This window comes from Pimephales promelas, chromosome 17 (assembly GCF_988280905.1).
Source record: "Pimephales promelas chromosome 17, fPimPro1.hap1.1, whole genome shotgun sequence".
In the NCBI taxonomy this organism is placed as follows: Eukaryota; Metazoa; Chordata; class Actinopteri; order Cypriniformes; family Leuciscidae; genus Pimephales; species Pimephales promelas.
The window spans coordinates 7,320,946-7,338,053 of record NC_142785.1 but is presented as its reverse complement, the minus strand read 5'-3'; the positions used below and the strand labels follow the sequence as shown (position 1 = coordinate 7,338,053).

The 17,108-nt window shown below is 36.5% G+C and overlaps 1 protein-coding gene and 1 long non-coding RNA gene across 2 annotated transcripts in view; one reads left to right on the top strand and one right to left on the bottom strand.

Moving 5' to 3' along the window:
* Positions 1–16,513, bottom strand: part of tex2l (testis expressed 2, like) — a 28,112-nt gene extending 11,599 nt beyond the window's left edge. The window contains exons 1-7 of the mRNA XM_039684406.2: positions 16,138–16,513; positions 12,462–13,712; positions 9,960–10,160; positions 9,505–9,793; positions 6,363–6,580; positions 1,764–1,910; positions 1,538–1,637 (exon numbers count right to left, since the gene is read on the bottom strand). Of these exons, the coding sequence (XP_039540340.2) occupies positions 1,538–1,637; positions 1,764–1,910; positions 6,363–6,580; positions 9,505–9,793; positions 9,960–10,160; positions 12,462–13,703 (2,197 nt within the window). The 5' untranslated portion in view covers positions 13,704–13,712; positions 16,138–16,513. The remainder of the gene's footprint in view (positions 1–1,537; positions 1,638–1,763; positions 1,911–6,362; positions 6,581–9,504; positions 9,794–9,959; positions 10,161–12,461; positions 13,713–16,137) is intronic.
* On the top strand, positions 8,434–9,968 carry LOC148971445 (uncharacterized). Its single transcript, XR_016147010.1, has 4 exons — positions 8,434–8,584; positions 8,847–8,918; positions 9,517–9,604; positions 9,706–9,968. It is a non-coding gene; the product is annotated as an uncharacterized LOC148971445 (long non-coding RNA).
* Positions 16,514–17,108: the final 595 nt, after the last annotated feature.

Genomic DNA, 17,108 nt, shown 5'->3' with positions numbered 1-17,108 from the left:
GACAAAAAAAAATTCTCTGAATTTTTGTATGTACAATCGACAAATCAAAAAAAGTACACCGCAGGAAAGGGGTGACACTCTACAACATCTAGAGTGCAAAACAGACACACACACATATACAAACACACTTTTATACACATACACACCAATAAATTTTGATTACAAAAAGTATGTTTAGAATTTTTAAAAATCACAGCTTCATCGCAATGTTACGAAACTTGGTGACTTTTATGGCATTATGTATGTGAACACACAAAAAATTGAGGTCATGATCTGAGCATGCTAAGTGGTCTTAAAAAAAATAGTCACACTTGTGGCCTTTGGTCAAAAATGACCCCCATAGGAAATGAATGGGAAATTGTAAAAAAAAAAAGAAGAAGAAAAAAAATGGTGAATTTTTGTTTTTTGTCAATTTTTTTTATAAGAAATAGTTTTTGAGATTGTTTCAACTATATATACAAATCCACCACCAATAACAACAAAAAAATGTGTTCATAAACAGCTGGGGAATTCACATGCCTCTCCATAGAGAGCTGTACATGCCATCTAGTGGTTACACCATGATTCTACACTTTTTCTCTATACTGTAACCAGATGGTGCTAATTTTCTTCAAAAATTTTTTTTTTTTCTGAAGGCCTAGACTCTATATTAAACTAAAATTCTTCATGAATATTTTTTTGAAAAAGAAAAAAAAAGAAAATATAGAAGAAAAAAAAAAAATATATATATATATATATATATATATATTTCCATGGCAAAAATAAACCATAAATATTGCATAAATATTAATAAATTCAATTAAATTGTCTCAAAATACTAAATTAAAAAGAATAAATATTATAGAAGAAAAATAAATTGCATTGGTTTTACTGGGATGGAGAAAGTTTCGTTTTTAGGTGTCCGTCCACTTTTGACCGGGAAGATAACAAGTGTGACTCTGAAACGAAGAGCACCAGAGGGTTAAAATGTTATATATATCAGCTCAGCTCAGCTCACATATTTTAATTGTAATATTGACTAATAATGTTGCAAGGTGCAAAAACTGTGTTACTAACCTATATGGTCAAGATTAAACCGATACGATGTGAAGTAAAATGCTCAAGTCTACTAGCACACATTATAAATCCATAAATGGGATGAGACCTGAGCGAGGGAGCCAGACAGTTGAAAGCCATTACATGTTACATAATGCTCACAGATCATGATGCGGCGAATAAAAGGCACACACTGTGACCTACACAATAACAGCTTCACTTCTCGTGGGGATAATACATCTCGCATATGCTTCACATTAAGCATTTCACCATCCAGCTGAGCGAGTAAACAGACACGTGTGCACACGCTCACACACGAGCTCCTATTCGCTGAGGAGCGTGACGTGATGTTACGCGCTTCTTTGATCCCTGAGATTACAGAAGGATAATAACATCTCGTCTACTGCTCAGTGCAGCAACATAACACATACAGCCAAGCAGTTGTAATGGATGAATGACCTAATATGCTCTTTTATAAGAGGCTCTTAGGAGCCCCACTCACCTCTGCTGTTGACCTGTGGTAGTGAAGTACTTGTTATCTGGGGCATACTGGAGCCCATGGCCAGTTCGGTGAGGGTCAGTTCATCCATGAAGTAAGGCAACTGTGGTAAAAGAGGGTAAACTCAGAAACGCATGCACACAGGGTAGGACTATTATTAGCATAATCTATTTATTTCACTTGAGGAATAAAATAAAGAACATGACATAATTCCTATCTGCTCCCTTACCCGAATTCTGCTCAGCTTTCGCTGTATTTTCTGCTGGACTTTATCAGCCCAGTACTTTTCATGGAGGAAGTCCCAAAAGATTCGACCAATTATTGCGTTCAACCAGACCGGCTTTGTGTCGTCGTCACTGCAACAAAAGGCCTGCTCCTAAGAGGGTGATGGAAGAACATTGTAATTTTCTCCAATGTGGGGTATGCTGCCCCCTTTTTGACTTATATTGTTCTCTAAACAAAGAGAAATGAAGATATTTCAAGATATTTCATCTCAACTGAAAACAAAACACTGGTCCAGTGGCACAACTTGCTCCACTTTAGGACTACAATGTCATATTTAGAGATATGTTGAATCATTTGGAAAATACGTGAAAGATCAGATTCAGAAGTCCATCAACACCCCTAATGCTGGCACAGTCTTATATCTTGTCCTTGGTCGACATTTCATTCAGTAACAGTAGGCAGTTTTGATTTATATGCTATTTAATGTTGATGATCACGCTGTTGATGATATGAATACATGATTTTTTTTTTTTTGGTCTCACTTTAGGAGTACAATGTCATATCTAGAGATATGTTGAATCATTTGGAAAATATGTGAAAGATTTGCATTTGCATTTTTATTATTATTATCAATCCAGTTCCAAAACTGTATGAAATGTTATGATTTTTTTTATGACACTTTGAAAATGTGCCTCAAAACAACATTTTGAAATGTGATTAATATATCTTAAAATATGTATCAGAATATTTGAATGCTGCAAAACATCTTTCAGCATTTTGTATTATGTTTCCTGCATTTGGAGGGAAAAATGGGTAATCTTTAGTCAATTAATTATATTTACCCAGTTTTATATAGTAATTTACCATCATGTACTGTATAGCCAATATGTTTGAGACCTAGATAAATATGCTTATACTGTACATACCTACCATGTAGAAAATTGACTTTGACATGCCAAAAAACATTTTAACATTAAAAACGGGTTTTCTAGTCAGCTGCATACTATAGCATTCAAAAGTTTGTGGTTGGTAAAAAAAAAAACACTTTTAACTGGGAAGGATGAATTAAATTACTCAAAAGTGATGGTAGAGACATTCTGTTTTATGTAAATGCTCTTCTTTGAACTTTCTGTTCATCAAAGAATTCAGAAAAAATGTTTCTTCAGGATTTCACAAAACCATTAACGGCTTTTACCATTTCACAAAGAGCAAATAGGTCGCCTTGTTGGCAGAGGCTATTTACAATAACTCCAACCATTTTCTGATTAAGCCTGACAAAATTGCAAAAGGAACCCCATTGAAAACAGGATCAGTTGCATGGTGGAGATTAAAGTAAGTTTAAATCCACCTTATTCCAAACTCATTTTTCTCAATTTTCCCATTGTATATCAGCTCGGAGAGATGATTGAAATAAGAAAAAATGAAGAAGGTGTTTGAAAAGTGGAACGAGTGTGTAATAGAGGGAATAACGTATTTATCAGGTTGGTGTAGAGGAGGGCTTTAGAGACAAGGACGATTAAAGGATTATTCACCCAAAAATGTAAATGATGTCATTAATTACTCGCGCACATGTCGTTCCAAATCTGTAAGACTTTCATTCATTTTCAGAAAGCAGATGAAGATCTTTTTAGTGAAATATGAGAGCTCAATCCCTCAGTTGTTAGCCTATACAGTGGTTTGACCTCGATTTTATGAAGTGCTTTGCACAAAACAACATAATTTGCCACATTATTTACAAAATATTAATCTCCAGCGAGCGTTCATGAGATGCATGCGTGGTGTTGATGAGAGAACAGAAGTTGTAGCATGAACGTGCGTTAGAGATTAGTATTTTGTAAATAAAGAGGTAAATTATGTTTTTTTGCGCAAGCAAATCACTCGTGTCTCGTCATAAAATTGAGGTTAAAGGAGTCACATGTAGGGTTGGGTATCGTTTGAATTTGAACGATTCTGATTCCGATTGCGATTCCTTGTTTCGATTTCGGTTCCTAACGATTCTCGATTCCGATTCTTTTAAGAGGCAGGGTCAAAAATTTTTAGCTAACCTTGCTAACCAACGGCCTTTCTGAAGGAAATACTCCTTCTGTAAAAATACTCCTTTTGTCACAAATTTTGCATTTTGCCGAGATTTCGTTATTTTTAGAAAAGTGAAGCCACACTTTGGATCGCCGACGTAAGCTACTCATGTTCGACTCGCGTGGTTATGCCAACACTTCCGGTAGACGCTTCTTCGTTGGTGTTGTTCAGCGGTTTCTTCTTCTGCTCGGCGGACTGTGAATATCGAAACTAGGAATCGAAATTTTAACTTTTGAACGATTCCGGGAAAAACGAAAAGTTAGTCTCGGTTCCAATCGATACTCGATTCTCGATACCCAACCCTAGTCACATGGATTTCATTAATTAAGTCTTTACCTTTCTGGGGCTTGAAAGTGGTCATGGAGGGACAGAAAGCTCTCAGATGTCATAAAAAGTTGAACGAAAGTCTTATAGGTTTGGAAAGACATGAGGGGGGCAAATGAAGACACAATTTTCATTTTTTGGGTGAGCTAAACCTTTGTACCATAACAGTCAGCATCCATTTATGACTTTAATAAATATAACCATAAGCACTGAATATGTTGTTAGTATTGCATACTGTTTTCAAATATACTACATTGAGGTGCAAATAGTATCTGCTAAGTATAAATATCATCTAAAAAGCATCTAAAAGCATCTACACAGCACAGCTCATATTAATTTTTACTGTATTTGGGTCAAATAAATGCCTTGTTGAGCATAAAAGACTTCTTTCCAAAACATAAAATGATACTGACCCCAAACTTTTGAATGGTAGCCTAATGAATCATTGGAGAATATGTGAAATATTTGCATTTTTGGAGGCACATTTTCATATTGTCAGTTTCATGTTCTGTTTTTTTTTTTACTTTTACTCGTCAGGTGTTCCTTTGCTCTAGTTTCATTGGACACTAACTACATTCATCCTTTAGTTAAAAGTCTCTGTGTATTTAAGTTTTTTATGTGTGGTGTTTCCATGTTGTCTCACTAACAGTTTTGAGCTATGTAAATAAACCTTGTTATTTGTCATCTTCTTTATCTTCCTTGCATGTCCGTAAAACATATACAGTATAGATAGTAAAAGTTTTAATTTTCGGTAAAAAAAAAAAAAAGATTTAAATCCAGTAAACAATTTAAAAACCTTTGTAATAGTATTTCCTGCACTTAAATGAAACATGTTTTTCTTTTTTTAGCTACCGTCTCTAAGCATCTGACACACTTCCCACACCCACAGGAATGAAGCTTTGTTAATAATTAATGGCTAAACTTTATACATTAACAATTCACCATCATGTAAAGCCAACATCTCATATTTTCACTCACAAACGCCACAGTCACTTTTCAAACAAGCTTTAAAAATCTTTGCTGGAGCCTGGAAAACCACTCTCATATCATCACCGCTTAATCCTGCAGAAATATAGCCTGCTAAACTTTAAACATTTTCAAAAGTTCAAATATGTCTGTGCTATATATAAGATCCTACATGGCCCCACCCCCACTAAGTGAGTACATTCAATTGAAAATAACGGATATAACCAGGGCCTCCACGAGATGTGATTGTATGGTGCCTTACATGTGGACAACATGTATTGTCAATTAAGGGGCCTAAAGTGTGCCAAGAAAACATCCCCCACACCATTACACCACCACCACCACCACCAGCCTGCACAGTGATAACAAGACATGATGGATCCATGTTCTCATTCTGTTAAACGCCAAATGCCGACTCTACCATCTGAATGTCTCAACAGGAATCGAGACTCATCAGAACAGGCAACATTTTTCCAGTCTTCAACTGTCCAAGAGATCTGGAACATCTTACTGGTTGACGTGAGAGAATGTCCGCTCAAAACACATCAAATTTGTAACCATTAATGGTATTTGTTGTATTTTATGTGTATGGGTTTGTTCACTATTGTATTGTTTTAAGTATATAAATGTATACCATACTTTACTTTTACGAACCACATTTGTGGTTCGACTTGTCAAGACTGTTTTACAAAGATGGCTCCTGCCTGTATCTTCTTATTAAACGGACTGTACACTAACAAAGTTCTCAATGCTTCGTTTTGCATGTAGGGACCCTCATTATGTTACTGTGTTAGTGTGGGGCTATTTTGAGCCTTGTTAGTGGTATAAACTAGCGATTTCTTTTTACCTATTATATGCCCCCATATACTAGCGTTATAATCAGTTTTTAGAGATAAAACTCTTTACATTCGATTATCATGAAAACAAATCCCAGAGAACGGTTGACTAGGTACCAATGTTTTATTAGACCAAAGGTTCATTTTGCGCCAGAGTTCTCCTTAAATACGCACTGTCTCTTTTAAATAAAATAAATAAAATATTATAAATGTGCTTTGACATACCTGCCATGTAGAAGATTTACTTTGACATGCTTTGGCAACATCTGTATATCATGAGCCTTTTGTACATGTCACATGACAAAGATTATTCACGGTTTGTTCGTTTGCCGGGATGACAAAGCTTGTTCACTGACACAAAGCATTCTATGACACACAAAGCATGTTTGTTTAAAGCTCACCTGCTCTTTGTCAGTAGGGCTGCCCTGGGTGCTGCTTTGGCAGGGGCTTTGGACAGGACTGGCGTGTGCTGAGAAGACGAGACTGGTCATGTAAGAACTATAGTCTGGTAGAATGTTCTCCTTCGCTCTGCCAACCAGATCTTCACTGCTGTCCTTGACTGAGCCTTCACCACCATGTGACAGCCCAAAAGTGTTCTCCTCACTCATTACAGATTTATCTAAAGACCAAAAGAAATTATTAGAATAGTGTTTACTCTTTGTTTAATTCTCATACATTTTAAAGAGGTCATGAACTGGATTATTTTTATTATTATTTATTATTATTTATATTATTTTATAATGTTACCAGGAGTGCCCTTATAATGTTAGTATTATTGTTACATAAAACATTATCATCATTTAGAAGTAAAAGACATTTTTCCTAGCCTGATTTTAGCCTCTGATTTGAACTCAGTTTGAAGGGGCGTGTCTGTTATGTGACATCACTGTAAATGCCCACTGCTGTGATTGGCTGACATCTTTGCATACGAAATAGCTTGTATTACATGTGGAACTCTCTGTCAAAATCTTTTACTACATTTTTACTATTGCAGCTATCGAGATTAGCGAATCGTGAAAAAATAATTATAGATTATAATAAAAGATTAGAGCATTAAATTTAGATCTATTCCCAGCACATGAAAGGTCACAGTGACACATTGATCGCATGAATGAAGTGTTCTCATCATTGCAACATTTCTGCACTCTCACGAATGCTTTCGTTGTGCAGTGTCCAGATAAATTTGCACTGTGTGATTGACATCTTGGGTGATTGGAAAGGAAGTGTTCTTTGATCGCTTTCTGTATATAATTAATCACAATTTACATCAGATCATTTTCATCCTACTAAGAGAAACGATGCGAAGCTGATTGTTTAGTGACTAGCTTGATTTGCTGATGCACAAACAGTATTGAACGATTTTGAGAGAAAGAAAATCTGTCTGAACTTGAATAATTACACATCAGAAATCATCCCTAATCACAGATCAGGCATTAGAAATTGAATAAATATAGTTATTTATGTTCGTGCCATTGCCGGAAGATCCCTATTTGTAATAGTCTGTTTTCAAAGCCTGCGTCGAAAGTTTTTAGTTTTGAAACTTGATATTTTTATAGTATTTTAAAATTTAAAAAAAAATTCTCAGTTCATGACCCCTTTAACTAATCGAATATTGTTGTACCACATCTAGCCATATTTGAACCATATTTATACTGAATGAATGAATTTAACTGAAAGGATTTATGTTGATTCTAAGCAATTTTTAAAATAAAATAAAATAAATGCAAATAGTTAATAAAAATAATAATAAATAAATTGTTAAAGTGATATTCTTTTTTTCTTTTCTTTTTTTTCTTTTTTTTTAGTGCAGAAATCTTGCCTCTTTCTTGCTTGTTTCATGTATATATGACTGACAATACTGTATGCATTACATTAAAGGCATAGTTCGCCTGAAATTGAAATTTCGGTCATTACTTACTAACCCTCATGTCGTTCTCAACCCGTAAGACCTTTGTTCATCTTTAGAACACCAATGAAGATATTTGTTATGAAATCCGAGAGATTTCTGGCCCTGTTATACACAGCAACGTTAAAATAGTCCATGTGACTACAGTTGTTCAACCTTATTGTTATGAAGCGACGAGAATACTGTTTGTGCGCAAAAAAAATAAAAAATTACGACTTCAACAATTTGGCTGTTCAAGTGAGTACCATGCTGATGCTGAGGCAGGATCCAGCTAATACTGAGCCAGTGTGAAAAGCTGCACTGTTTACAACATGAACAACGTCTTAGACTGACACGGAAATTAAAAGGGGTGGTAAAATGCCATTTTCACAAGATGTAAAATAAATCTCTGATGTGCCCAGAGTGTGTGTGTTTTAGCACAGTTTTAGCACAAAATACCCCACAGATATTTTTATATAGCATGTTGAAGTTGAAGTCACTTTTTGAGGGTTTGCAAAAACGCACAGTATTGTGACTGGCCCTTTAAATGCAAATGAGCTGCTGCAGAGGGCGGGGTTTCAAGAGCTCCTGTGTGTTAGCAGCTGCGATTTCCTCAGGCAGACACACTAAAATAACAGAAACTGTTCTTCCTTTAATGTTAAAACGGAGTCAGTCAAAGATGGAGAGACTCAAGAAGAAGTGACAACATGCTAGAATACAACAGGACATCTCTGAATGGTTAGTTGATGAATTTATGTTGCTTTAATTATGTTGCACTAACCCGGAAGGAATGTCGTGTAGTTCCTACCAGCCTGTTTGTTGTCGAAATTTTCTTAAAAAGCAAATATCTTCCTTTGCTTTGAACTAACTAAAGGTAGAAAAGTGAAATCATACCCATTTAGGAAATTGTTGAAAAAAGTCCTTTTTTTGCAAACAAAAAGTATTCTGGTCGCTATATAAAATTAAGGTTGAACCACTGCAGTCACATGAATGCTCTCAGATTTCGTCAAAAATAAGACCGAAGATGTTCCGAAGATGAACGAAGGTCTTACGGGTTTGGAGCAACATGAGGGTAAGTTATTAATGACAGAAATTTCATTTTTGTGTGAACTAACCCATTTATATATGAAGAGTTCAGATGCAAAAGCCTCTAAATGCCATTTGAAATTTTCTTCTTTAATGATGATTTTTATCAAACTTGTATATTTAAGTTCAGTAATTTCACTTAAATAACAATTAATAGGTAATTATCATTGCCATTTAAGTGAAATCACTGAACTTAAATATACAAGTTTGATAGAAATCATCATTAAAGAAGAAAATTTCAAATGGCATTTAGAGGCTTTTGCATCTGAACTCTTCATATATAATCTTATACGTATTTAGGCCTAAAATGTTTTGGAGTGGGCATTTAATAGTCATTCTTTGTTTTTGACAACCACAAAGTTAAGTTGTTCAAGTTCAATTATCAACAAAAATAAAATAGATCAAAACAAAATGATCAATAAATTAATTTAAAAGCCAGATAAAATACGTTGCATAAATAAAATATGATACACATATGAAAAAAACATTTTTTGACATATTTTGTCAAATTACGTTTTGTTTCTTGTTTTCATGTTGTATGTTTACTTCATCATAAATTATTTGAACTTTACCACCAAATATAGATTCAAAATGGTCTTCTTCATTGTGAATGGACGCAGAAAACAGTCGATGGAACCATTCCTCTTTCTCCCGTCCCGTTCGTCCAAAGAGGTAAAGTGTGACAGGAATGGAAACATTAGTCATAGATCCAGTTTGTTTCTCTACTTTCTGAACCTCGACCGGACCCTCTACTGTCTCGTCTTCTTCCACAGCTCCTTCTTCTTCAGCCAAACGTATGCAGATAGGATACTTCCTGTTCCACACTCTCTTGTGTGCCAAAGCCAGTGGCAGAAGAAATACCTGTTACCAAGACAACAACTTCATTATGATTATGTGACATCTATGCAACATTCTACCACATTATAATTCAAGCTATTTGGATTTAGAGACCATAAGGAAAACTGTGTCGCAGTGAAGGGCAATGCACCTCTTTCAATTAAGGGGCTAAAATCAGTGGGACACAAACCTTGCTGCCAGTGAGTCGAAATATCCGTGAGTGGGTGAATTGCTTTTCGTAGCAGGGCTCATCAAAGGCAGCCCAGCGGGGAATGTTGTTACGTGGGTAGTCAAGCCGCAAACAGGGTCCATCCAATGTGACATACACAGAGTGCATGAGAGAGGGCTGATAAGTCTCTGGATCATATATGTAAATCTCGTTCATCCAGCCCTGAAACACAGATAGACTTTGCTTAAACTCTACTGTAATCTCTGCATCCTTGCTACAAAGTTTTAGCACAAAGACTGACAAATTTAAGAAGTAGGGCATCAGGAGAAGAGCTGTGACGAGCAGTGGGTGTATTTTATTCTGCATCAGACACTGAAGAGCAGAGTTTATAACACAGCAGATTGGTATTAAGGGGTTTTCTCAGTTTTTGGAGAGACTTAGACACTGAAATTCTTTGCACTGTGTTAAAAAAAAAACTGATTCGACTTTGACACAGCTTTGACACATTTGGTTTAATAGCAGTCTGCAAGTTCTGTTGCTTTTCTTAGCATTTAACCCTATAATGAAAAGCCCAACATGTCTTCTGCCCCTTCATGGATTATCAGTGCTCTTCAGGAAGTAGAAAGACTTGTAACCATAGATATCCATAATAAAGGCTAGATGTCTCATCCGCGCTGCTGGCCAATAGCTTGTTTTCACGTGACATCACGCCACTGCGTTGCCATGGCGCGAAACGCAGATGGAGGGCAGGAAGTGATTTTCTACATTAGGAAGCACTATAACACACTCAAAATGCCTATATTTTGCGTCGTTTATGGTCGCTCAAATCGGTCAAACCACGAGGAGTTTTTATCGTGTACCAAAAGTTGTTGTTCATAAGGGGGGAAAATACAAGAAATTTACAGAAAAACACCGGGAAAAATGCCTTGCAAACCTACGTCTGCGGTCGGGAGGAGCCGAATGGGAAAATGCCTGTGTGTGTGTGTGTGTGTGCAGTGATCACTTTGTCAAATGTGAGTTAATACATTATTTATGTGGCTTATAATTACATTATTTATGTAATTACATTATTACATTAAATAATTTCATTATTTACATTATATATATATTCAAGTGTTTAAATACACTTATGTGGCTGTTCGTGTAACGTACCAGTTTCCGAACTTTGTAAAGTCAAAGTATGTCTGTAAGACGTGTTAGTTGCTGATATCTACAGCCTCGATGGCAGGCAAATCTCTCAATTCAGTTGAAAATCGGTCCTCTTCATAACGTAAGGATCACGTCCAACATGTTTCGATTTTCTGTTTATATATTTCTCTTGTAATAGCGTCTAAAGTAGTACAGTACGGATTTTCCTCCATCTCGTCCATTGCGCTCTTCACTCCTTGCCCTCCATCTGCATTCCGCGCGTCAACACAATCACGTGACTGCAAACCACCTATAGAGGTCGACGTCCACACCTGGGGCCATCTTGTCACAGGCAGCTCGCTCACTCGTAACATTGTGTTTCAATGGTGCATTTACTATTTAAATAACCATAACTTGCTCAATTTTCTACCGATTTTCAAACGGTTTGGTTTGTTATAAACATCAGAGATGTAGTTATGACACTGCATTATGAATAATACGTGTATAAATAAATAATAATCCAGAATTATAGCCATGTTTACTACGTTTGTAAGAAACCAAACCGTTTGTAAATCCGTCAAGATTTCAATGAGATAAGAGTATTTCTGTTCGTGCTTATCACTCATCTTAGATCAGGAACCACAGAGCCCGACAGAAAGCTTGCCTGTGACAAGATGGCCGCCGTTGATAATGATAGAGACTCCTCCGTAAGACATCTATCCTTTATTGTGGATATCTATGCTTGAAACAATTTACAAAATGTCTGCCTCTGTGTCCTGATGCATTTGTTTTTGCTGGGAAATTTGATAAAGTCACAGTAAGAACAACTTTTAAATTGTTATTGATATTTCAAAATAAAAATTTAATAAGTGGATATTCAGGGTATGCAACTTTCGCTAACTTGATTTTTCATACTTTATATACAGAAACATTGTGTTGAAAATGGGCCTATCACATATGGTTAATAAATATGGGTATTATTCATTAGTTAAAAATGTCTTTAATTGAAAATATCTTTACTAAGATAAATGTATAATGGAAAATGATATTTAAATATATCAAAGTGACAGTAAAGAGAGAAGTAAAAAACACTGACCACAGAAGAAAAGGAAATAGACCCTTAAAAGGTCCTATATTGTGAATATTAGTGTTTTTTTTTACTGTATTTTTGATCACATAATGCGCCCTTGGTGAGCATTTAGGCATATATAAGTGCATATTGTATATATTACAGGTTTTTTTTTTTTTTTACATATTGTCCAAAAAATGTTTTGCTATTCTGGGTTACATTACAAGTGCATGCATTATATTCATGTATGCAAGTTTCCATTGCATGTACATAGTTTAACACCAATTCTTTTTAACAAATGTATTCACAATGAAAATGCAACTCACCTTGAGGGAAGGTACATTGCTCTGCAGGGTTTCAAAGAGAATGTTATTATAGGGGGTCCCATGTGGGTGACTGGTGGACACATCTCTGACGGAGCCCCAATGGATGAGCACAAGCCCCAAAATTAATCCAAACACTAAACCAAGGAACAGGCCAGACCAATACGCTGACAAAGGAATGATAAAATAGCAGTATGACACAAATGCAATATATCCAAGAGCCACTCCTGGCACTGGAGAGGAGCATTGCTTTGTCAAATCTTGATCAATTTTGTTAATACTGGTCTCCACCACCTGTCCAATGTCTATCTGTTTGCTACAGTGGTCATGGGAGAGGGAGGACTTCTGCATACACCGTTTACGATGTCTCACAGGCCAGTTGCACTCCGGTAGAACCTCACTTTCTACTTTCCTAGCACGTTTCGGAGATTCGGAAACAGTCAAATCAGTGTTCGATTTCCCGATTCCTACGTTTTTGTAGCTTGGAGAGTCCATCGATCCAGTGCTCCTTTGGTGCTTGGGGCTGCCAGCACTGTCCTCACGCATGATCTTACTGAACATGCTCAGAGGTTCCTGCATGGCCTCTGAGAGCTTGCGTCGGGTGTCCTCCAGCTCCATTTTAAAGAAGCTTGCTTTGGGCTCAGTGGGGGACAGGTTGACCGGAGATGGAGGGGCGGTGCGGGAGTCACCATTGCGGCTTTTGGGCTGGGTGAATTGCGTCCACAAGTGTAGATTGAGCTTGGAATCAGACCTGGATTGAGACACTTCGGGCTCACTGCGAGAAAGCTCGGTGGAAATTGACTTTACAAGGCTGAGGAATGGTTTGGGCTTTAAAGAAGACTCTTTCAGTTCCAGTTCTGTAGATAATGACTTCACTAAGCTGGCCAAGGGGCGGTGGGAAGGCGAGAGGAAGCCAGACCCCGGAAGAAAAGAGTCTCCCAGGGAGCCTGATGAAGGTGGAGAGAGAGGAACGTTGAATGCGGATGAGCTGGGACCCCAATCCCCTTCTGTCTGAATGTCGACCGAACATGGTCTTCGGTTATGGAGGGAGCTGAGTGACTTTTTGCCATCACAGTCCAAGGTGAAAATGAGGTCATTGTCATCAAGATTGTCCCATTCACCCTCGGTGTCCGTCAGCTGGATCACTATTCCCATCCGGTCCGTGTCATGCTGTGGCGGTAGACCCGGCCTCTGGATCTCACTGGAAAATTTGTGGGCTCCTTCATTCCCTGTCATCCTTGCCATGATTTATTTCTACACAGCAAAAGTAAAACATATTTGAGTCAGCAAAAACAAGACAATGAAACCATTTTATCCTCTAGATATCTGGGCAACACCGTTATTTTGCAGCCCTCAGCAGTTTGTAAAGCATTACAAAGCATTATAACCATGAGAAAGATTGCTCATTTTGGACAAAACATTGAATGGATCAGTTTTGTTCCACAATGAAGTAACTTCTACAACTCGTTTCCCTCTACAGCAGTGGTTCTCAACTAGGGATGACTTCAAATGATTTAAATGAATTATGTTGAAATATAAATTTACTCAAGAACGTACAGTTCTTCACAAAACGAATTTTCTTCACCACTCACACACCAGTTTCTGTTAATTCACAAGGTCACACTTAAATAATCAGATTGAGTAAAACTTAAGATGAATCCATATTTGGCGTTCTGTCCAAGGAGAGGGCTCCGAGCTTGGTATTTTGGCCCGATCCCAGAGTTCTTTCTTTCAAATGTTCTTCACGAAGAAAGAAATGGTTATTTTAAGAACTGTTCACTAAAAAATGTTCTTTGGGTAACACAAAATGGTTCTTCATTATGGAATAACTTTAATCTACTGAATATGAAGAAGGGATCATTCGAGTTAAAAAGCTGAGAACCACTGCTCTACAGATGACCATCTTTGAATATATTTTCTATACTAGAGTTTATAAATCGTATATAATGCATTTGCAGTAGTCAACATTTGAAGTGGATCAAAAAATTTAATCAAAGCTGTCCTAAGACAAGAACGGGTATTGTTCAAAATTCATGTATAACTTTCAAAAAGGTTTTGATCCACTTCAAATGTTACGTTTTGGGCGATACTTCGAAATTCTAAACACTTTTTTTAAAACTCAGAAAGCACTGACACTATGTTCTTATATAAAGATTTAAGAAAGTTCATGCACTTTGTGCCTGATCTTATCCTATGTGTATCCTATGTTTATTTATGCGTAGAATGAAAAGCAATGGAGCAAGACAGATTATGCTGAATATTTGCATTTACTCTGTTAATGTTATATTTCAGCATGTGTTTTGGTCCCTAAAGTGCTGAAAATACACCAAGATTATTGTTTTTTTTCTGTCCTTAATAAATAAAGAAAGAAACAAGCAAAAAAAACATGAACATAAACAAAGAAACAAGCAAATGGACACTTTTCCAAGCAAATGGAAAAGTATCTTTTTTATAGGCTACAGTAGGCCTATTTAAAAAAGGTTATGTAATACTTAAATTCAGAATACACAAACAAAACCATTCATTTGTAACAGAACCCATATTCATTTTGTTTTGCCCAGAAATTGCAATCACTGCATTGAATTGTAAATTGTAAACTCTAGCATCCTAAAATACTATTAAGTCCATCAAGGAAACCAGAATGAGAGACTAAGCTATATATCTCTTAGTCAGGAGAAAACGGGACTTTAGTTCAGTCAACTGACTCAATTAAAAGCAAAGATCTCCCACTATCTTTCTAGGTCAAGTAAGGCATTTAAAAGTAAGTTAAGACAGCCTTCTGTGGTTATGTAACCCATGTGACACCAATTCTACAGCAACTGGCAAACTCTCTTTAATCCCTCCATTCAAAACGGACTGATGAAATAATAAACCAACAGACTGTCCAAGGGCACATCTACACTATGAGGAATGATGTCAGGACTCATGTCTCATAATATACTGAACAATCAACAATGCTTTATAGGATATAAGTGTATAAACAGTCTGCCCATACCATCAGTTGGTGTGGTAGAATGAAATATGAGTGGCTTTCTTTCAAGCTGACCATGAAATGGTTACAAATTCTGCAAAATAATATCTCTAAAATTACAGCTATGACTTGAAACAGGGTACAAACATGATGATGTACAGTACAATGAAACATTCACTCCCAAAATGTTATTGATTACTAATTTAAATCTCAGACTTGGATGCACATGGCCTTAATAATCTCATTTGAACTGCACTGGCGCTAACAGGCATGTTGATGGACAACCTACTGGAAGACAACCATAGAAAGTTCTAGACTAAATGTTGGAAATAAACAAACTTTTGTAGAATGAATGTGTTATTGATAAATAGAACAATTGCATGCAAATTATAAAACATCACATAAATCCTTAAAATTCCTTCAAATCTGTCTGACACGTAAAACAATTTTTTTTTACATGTAGCCTATTAAATTCATTAATAATTCTCAGAGACATGCCAAACAAACACTGAGAAATACGATAAACTTGAATTAATTGCAATGAACAGCAACACAGCATGAGATTCATCACAGCATGAGCAGATGCTATTGTTTTGCAGGATTCATGCAGTAAAATGATAGGAGATTCTCTTATAAACTAGATTAAAGCAATTTCAAGACATTTAAGACGCACTGGCAAATTACATCATTTAAAAATAATGAACTCACCCAATTTCTGCACCATAGCCTGATCTCCAAAAAAGATATCAGCTTTTGTGTCCCGTCAGTTACACAGAGTCGCAGTTCCGAAAATCATTTCCAGAGAGGAGACAGATTACACTTTCGTTAAACGTCTTGCATGCTGACTCTGCTCACAGTTTACCATTAGACTTTATGATAAACCAGAGTTACAGACCGATGTGCGTTTATGTCGTTCGTTAGGGCTGTGCAAATGAGCATGTGTCGGTCGGTAAATCTGGACTGTGCCGCGCGTGCACACGGAGTTTTGAATTATTACTTATGCAGTTGCCTACATTGATCGCTGGTATATTAGGCTTGTGAAGCTGTGTATCCCCATAGAAACTAACTCCTCCCCCTCACAGTCTCCATCCAGATGTGATTTTGCGAACAGCAGCTCTTCAATCTGATTATAGGAAGCATGGCAGGAGTCCACTTTAATCCCGATTTAAAAAAAAAAAAAAAAAATTCCAGCATCAACACGCTCAGAAAGACACAACAGGACATGTCAATGACCCATAAGCACTCCACATTTGTCCTGAATCTGTGACAGTACAGTAGTGACCACGTTTACAAGCACAGGACTTTCAGATTAAGATTCATTTAGGCTATTCTGGTTATGTTTATTGGAATATGTAATGCAGTATAAAATACAAACAGTGGTAAACTTTTCTCCGGACATAGAACTAAAAATGCTCACTCTTAAAATATATTTTATGGTTATTTATTAATTTTGTATAATTTAATTGAAAAAAAAAATGAAAACATTTAAACTCGAACATTTAAAGGTTTAAGTGGAATAGATATGCTCCTGCAGATTAAGTATGGAGACTTGCTGCCAATACATTCACAGACATGCCGCTGCTGCATATATAACAAGAAATAACCCTCAATAAACGAGTAGGACGCATCAGGAACAACAGGGGCTTAAAACTGTCAGGGGCGTAAAACTGCCGGCTCCA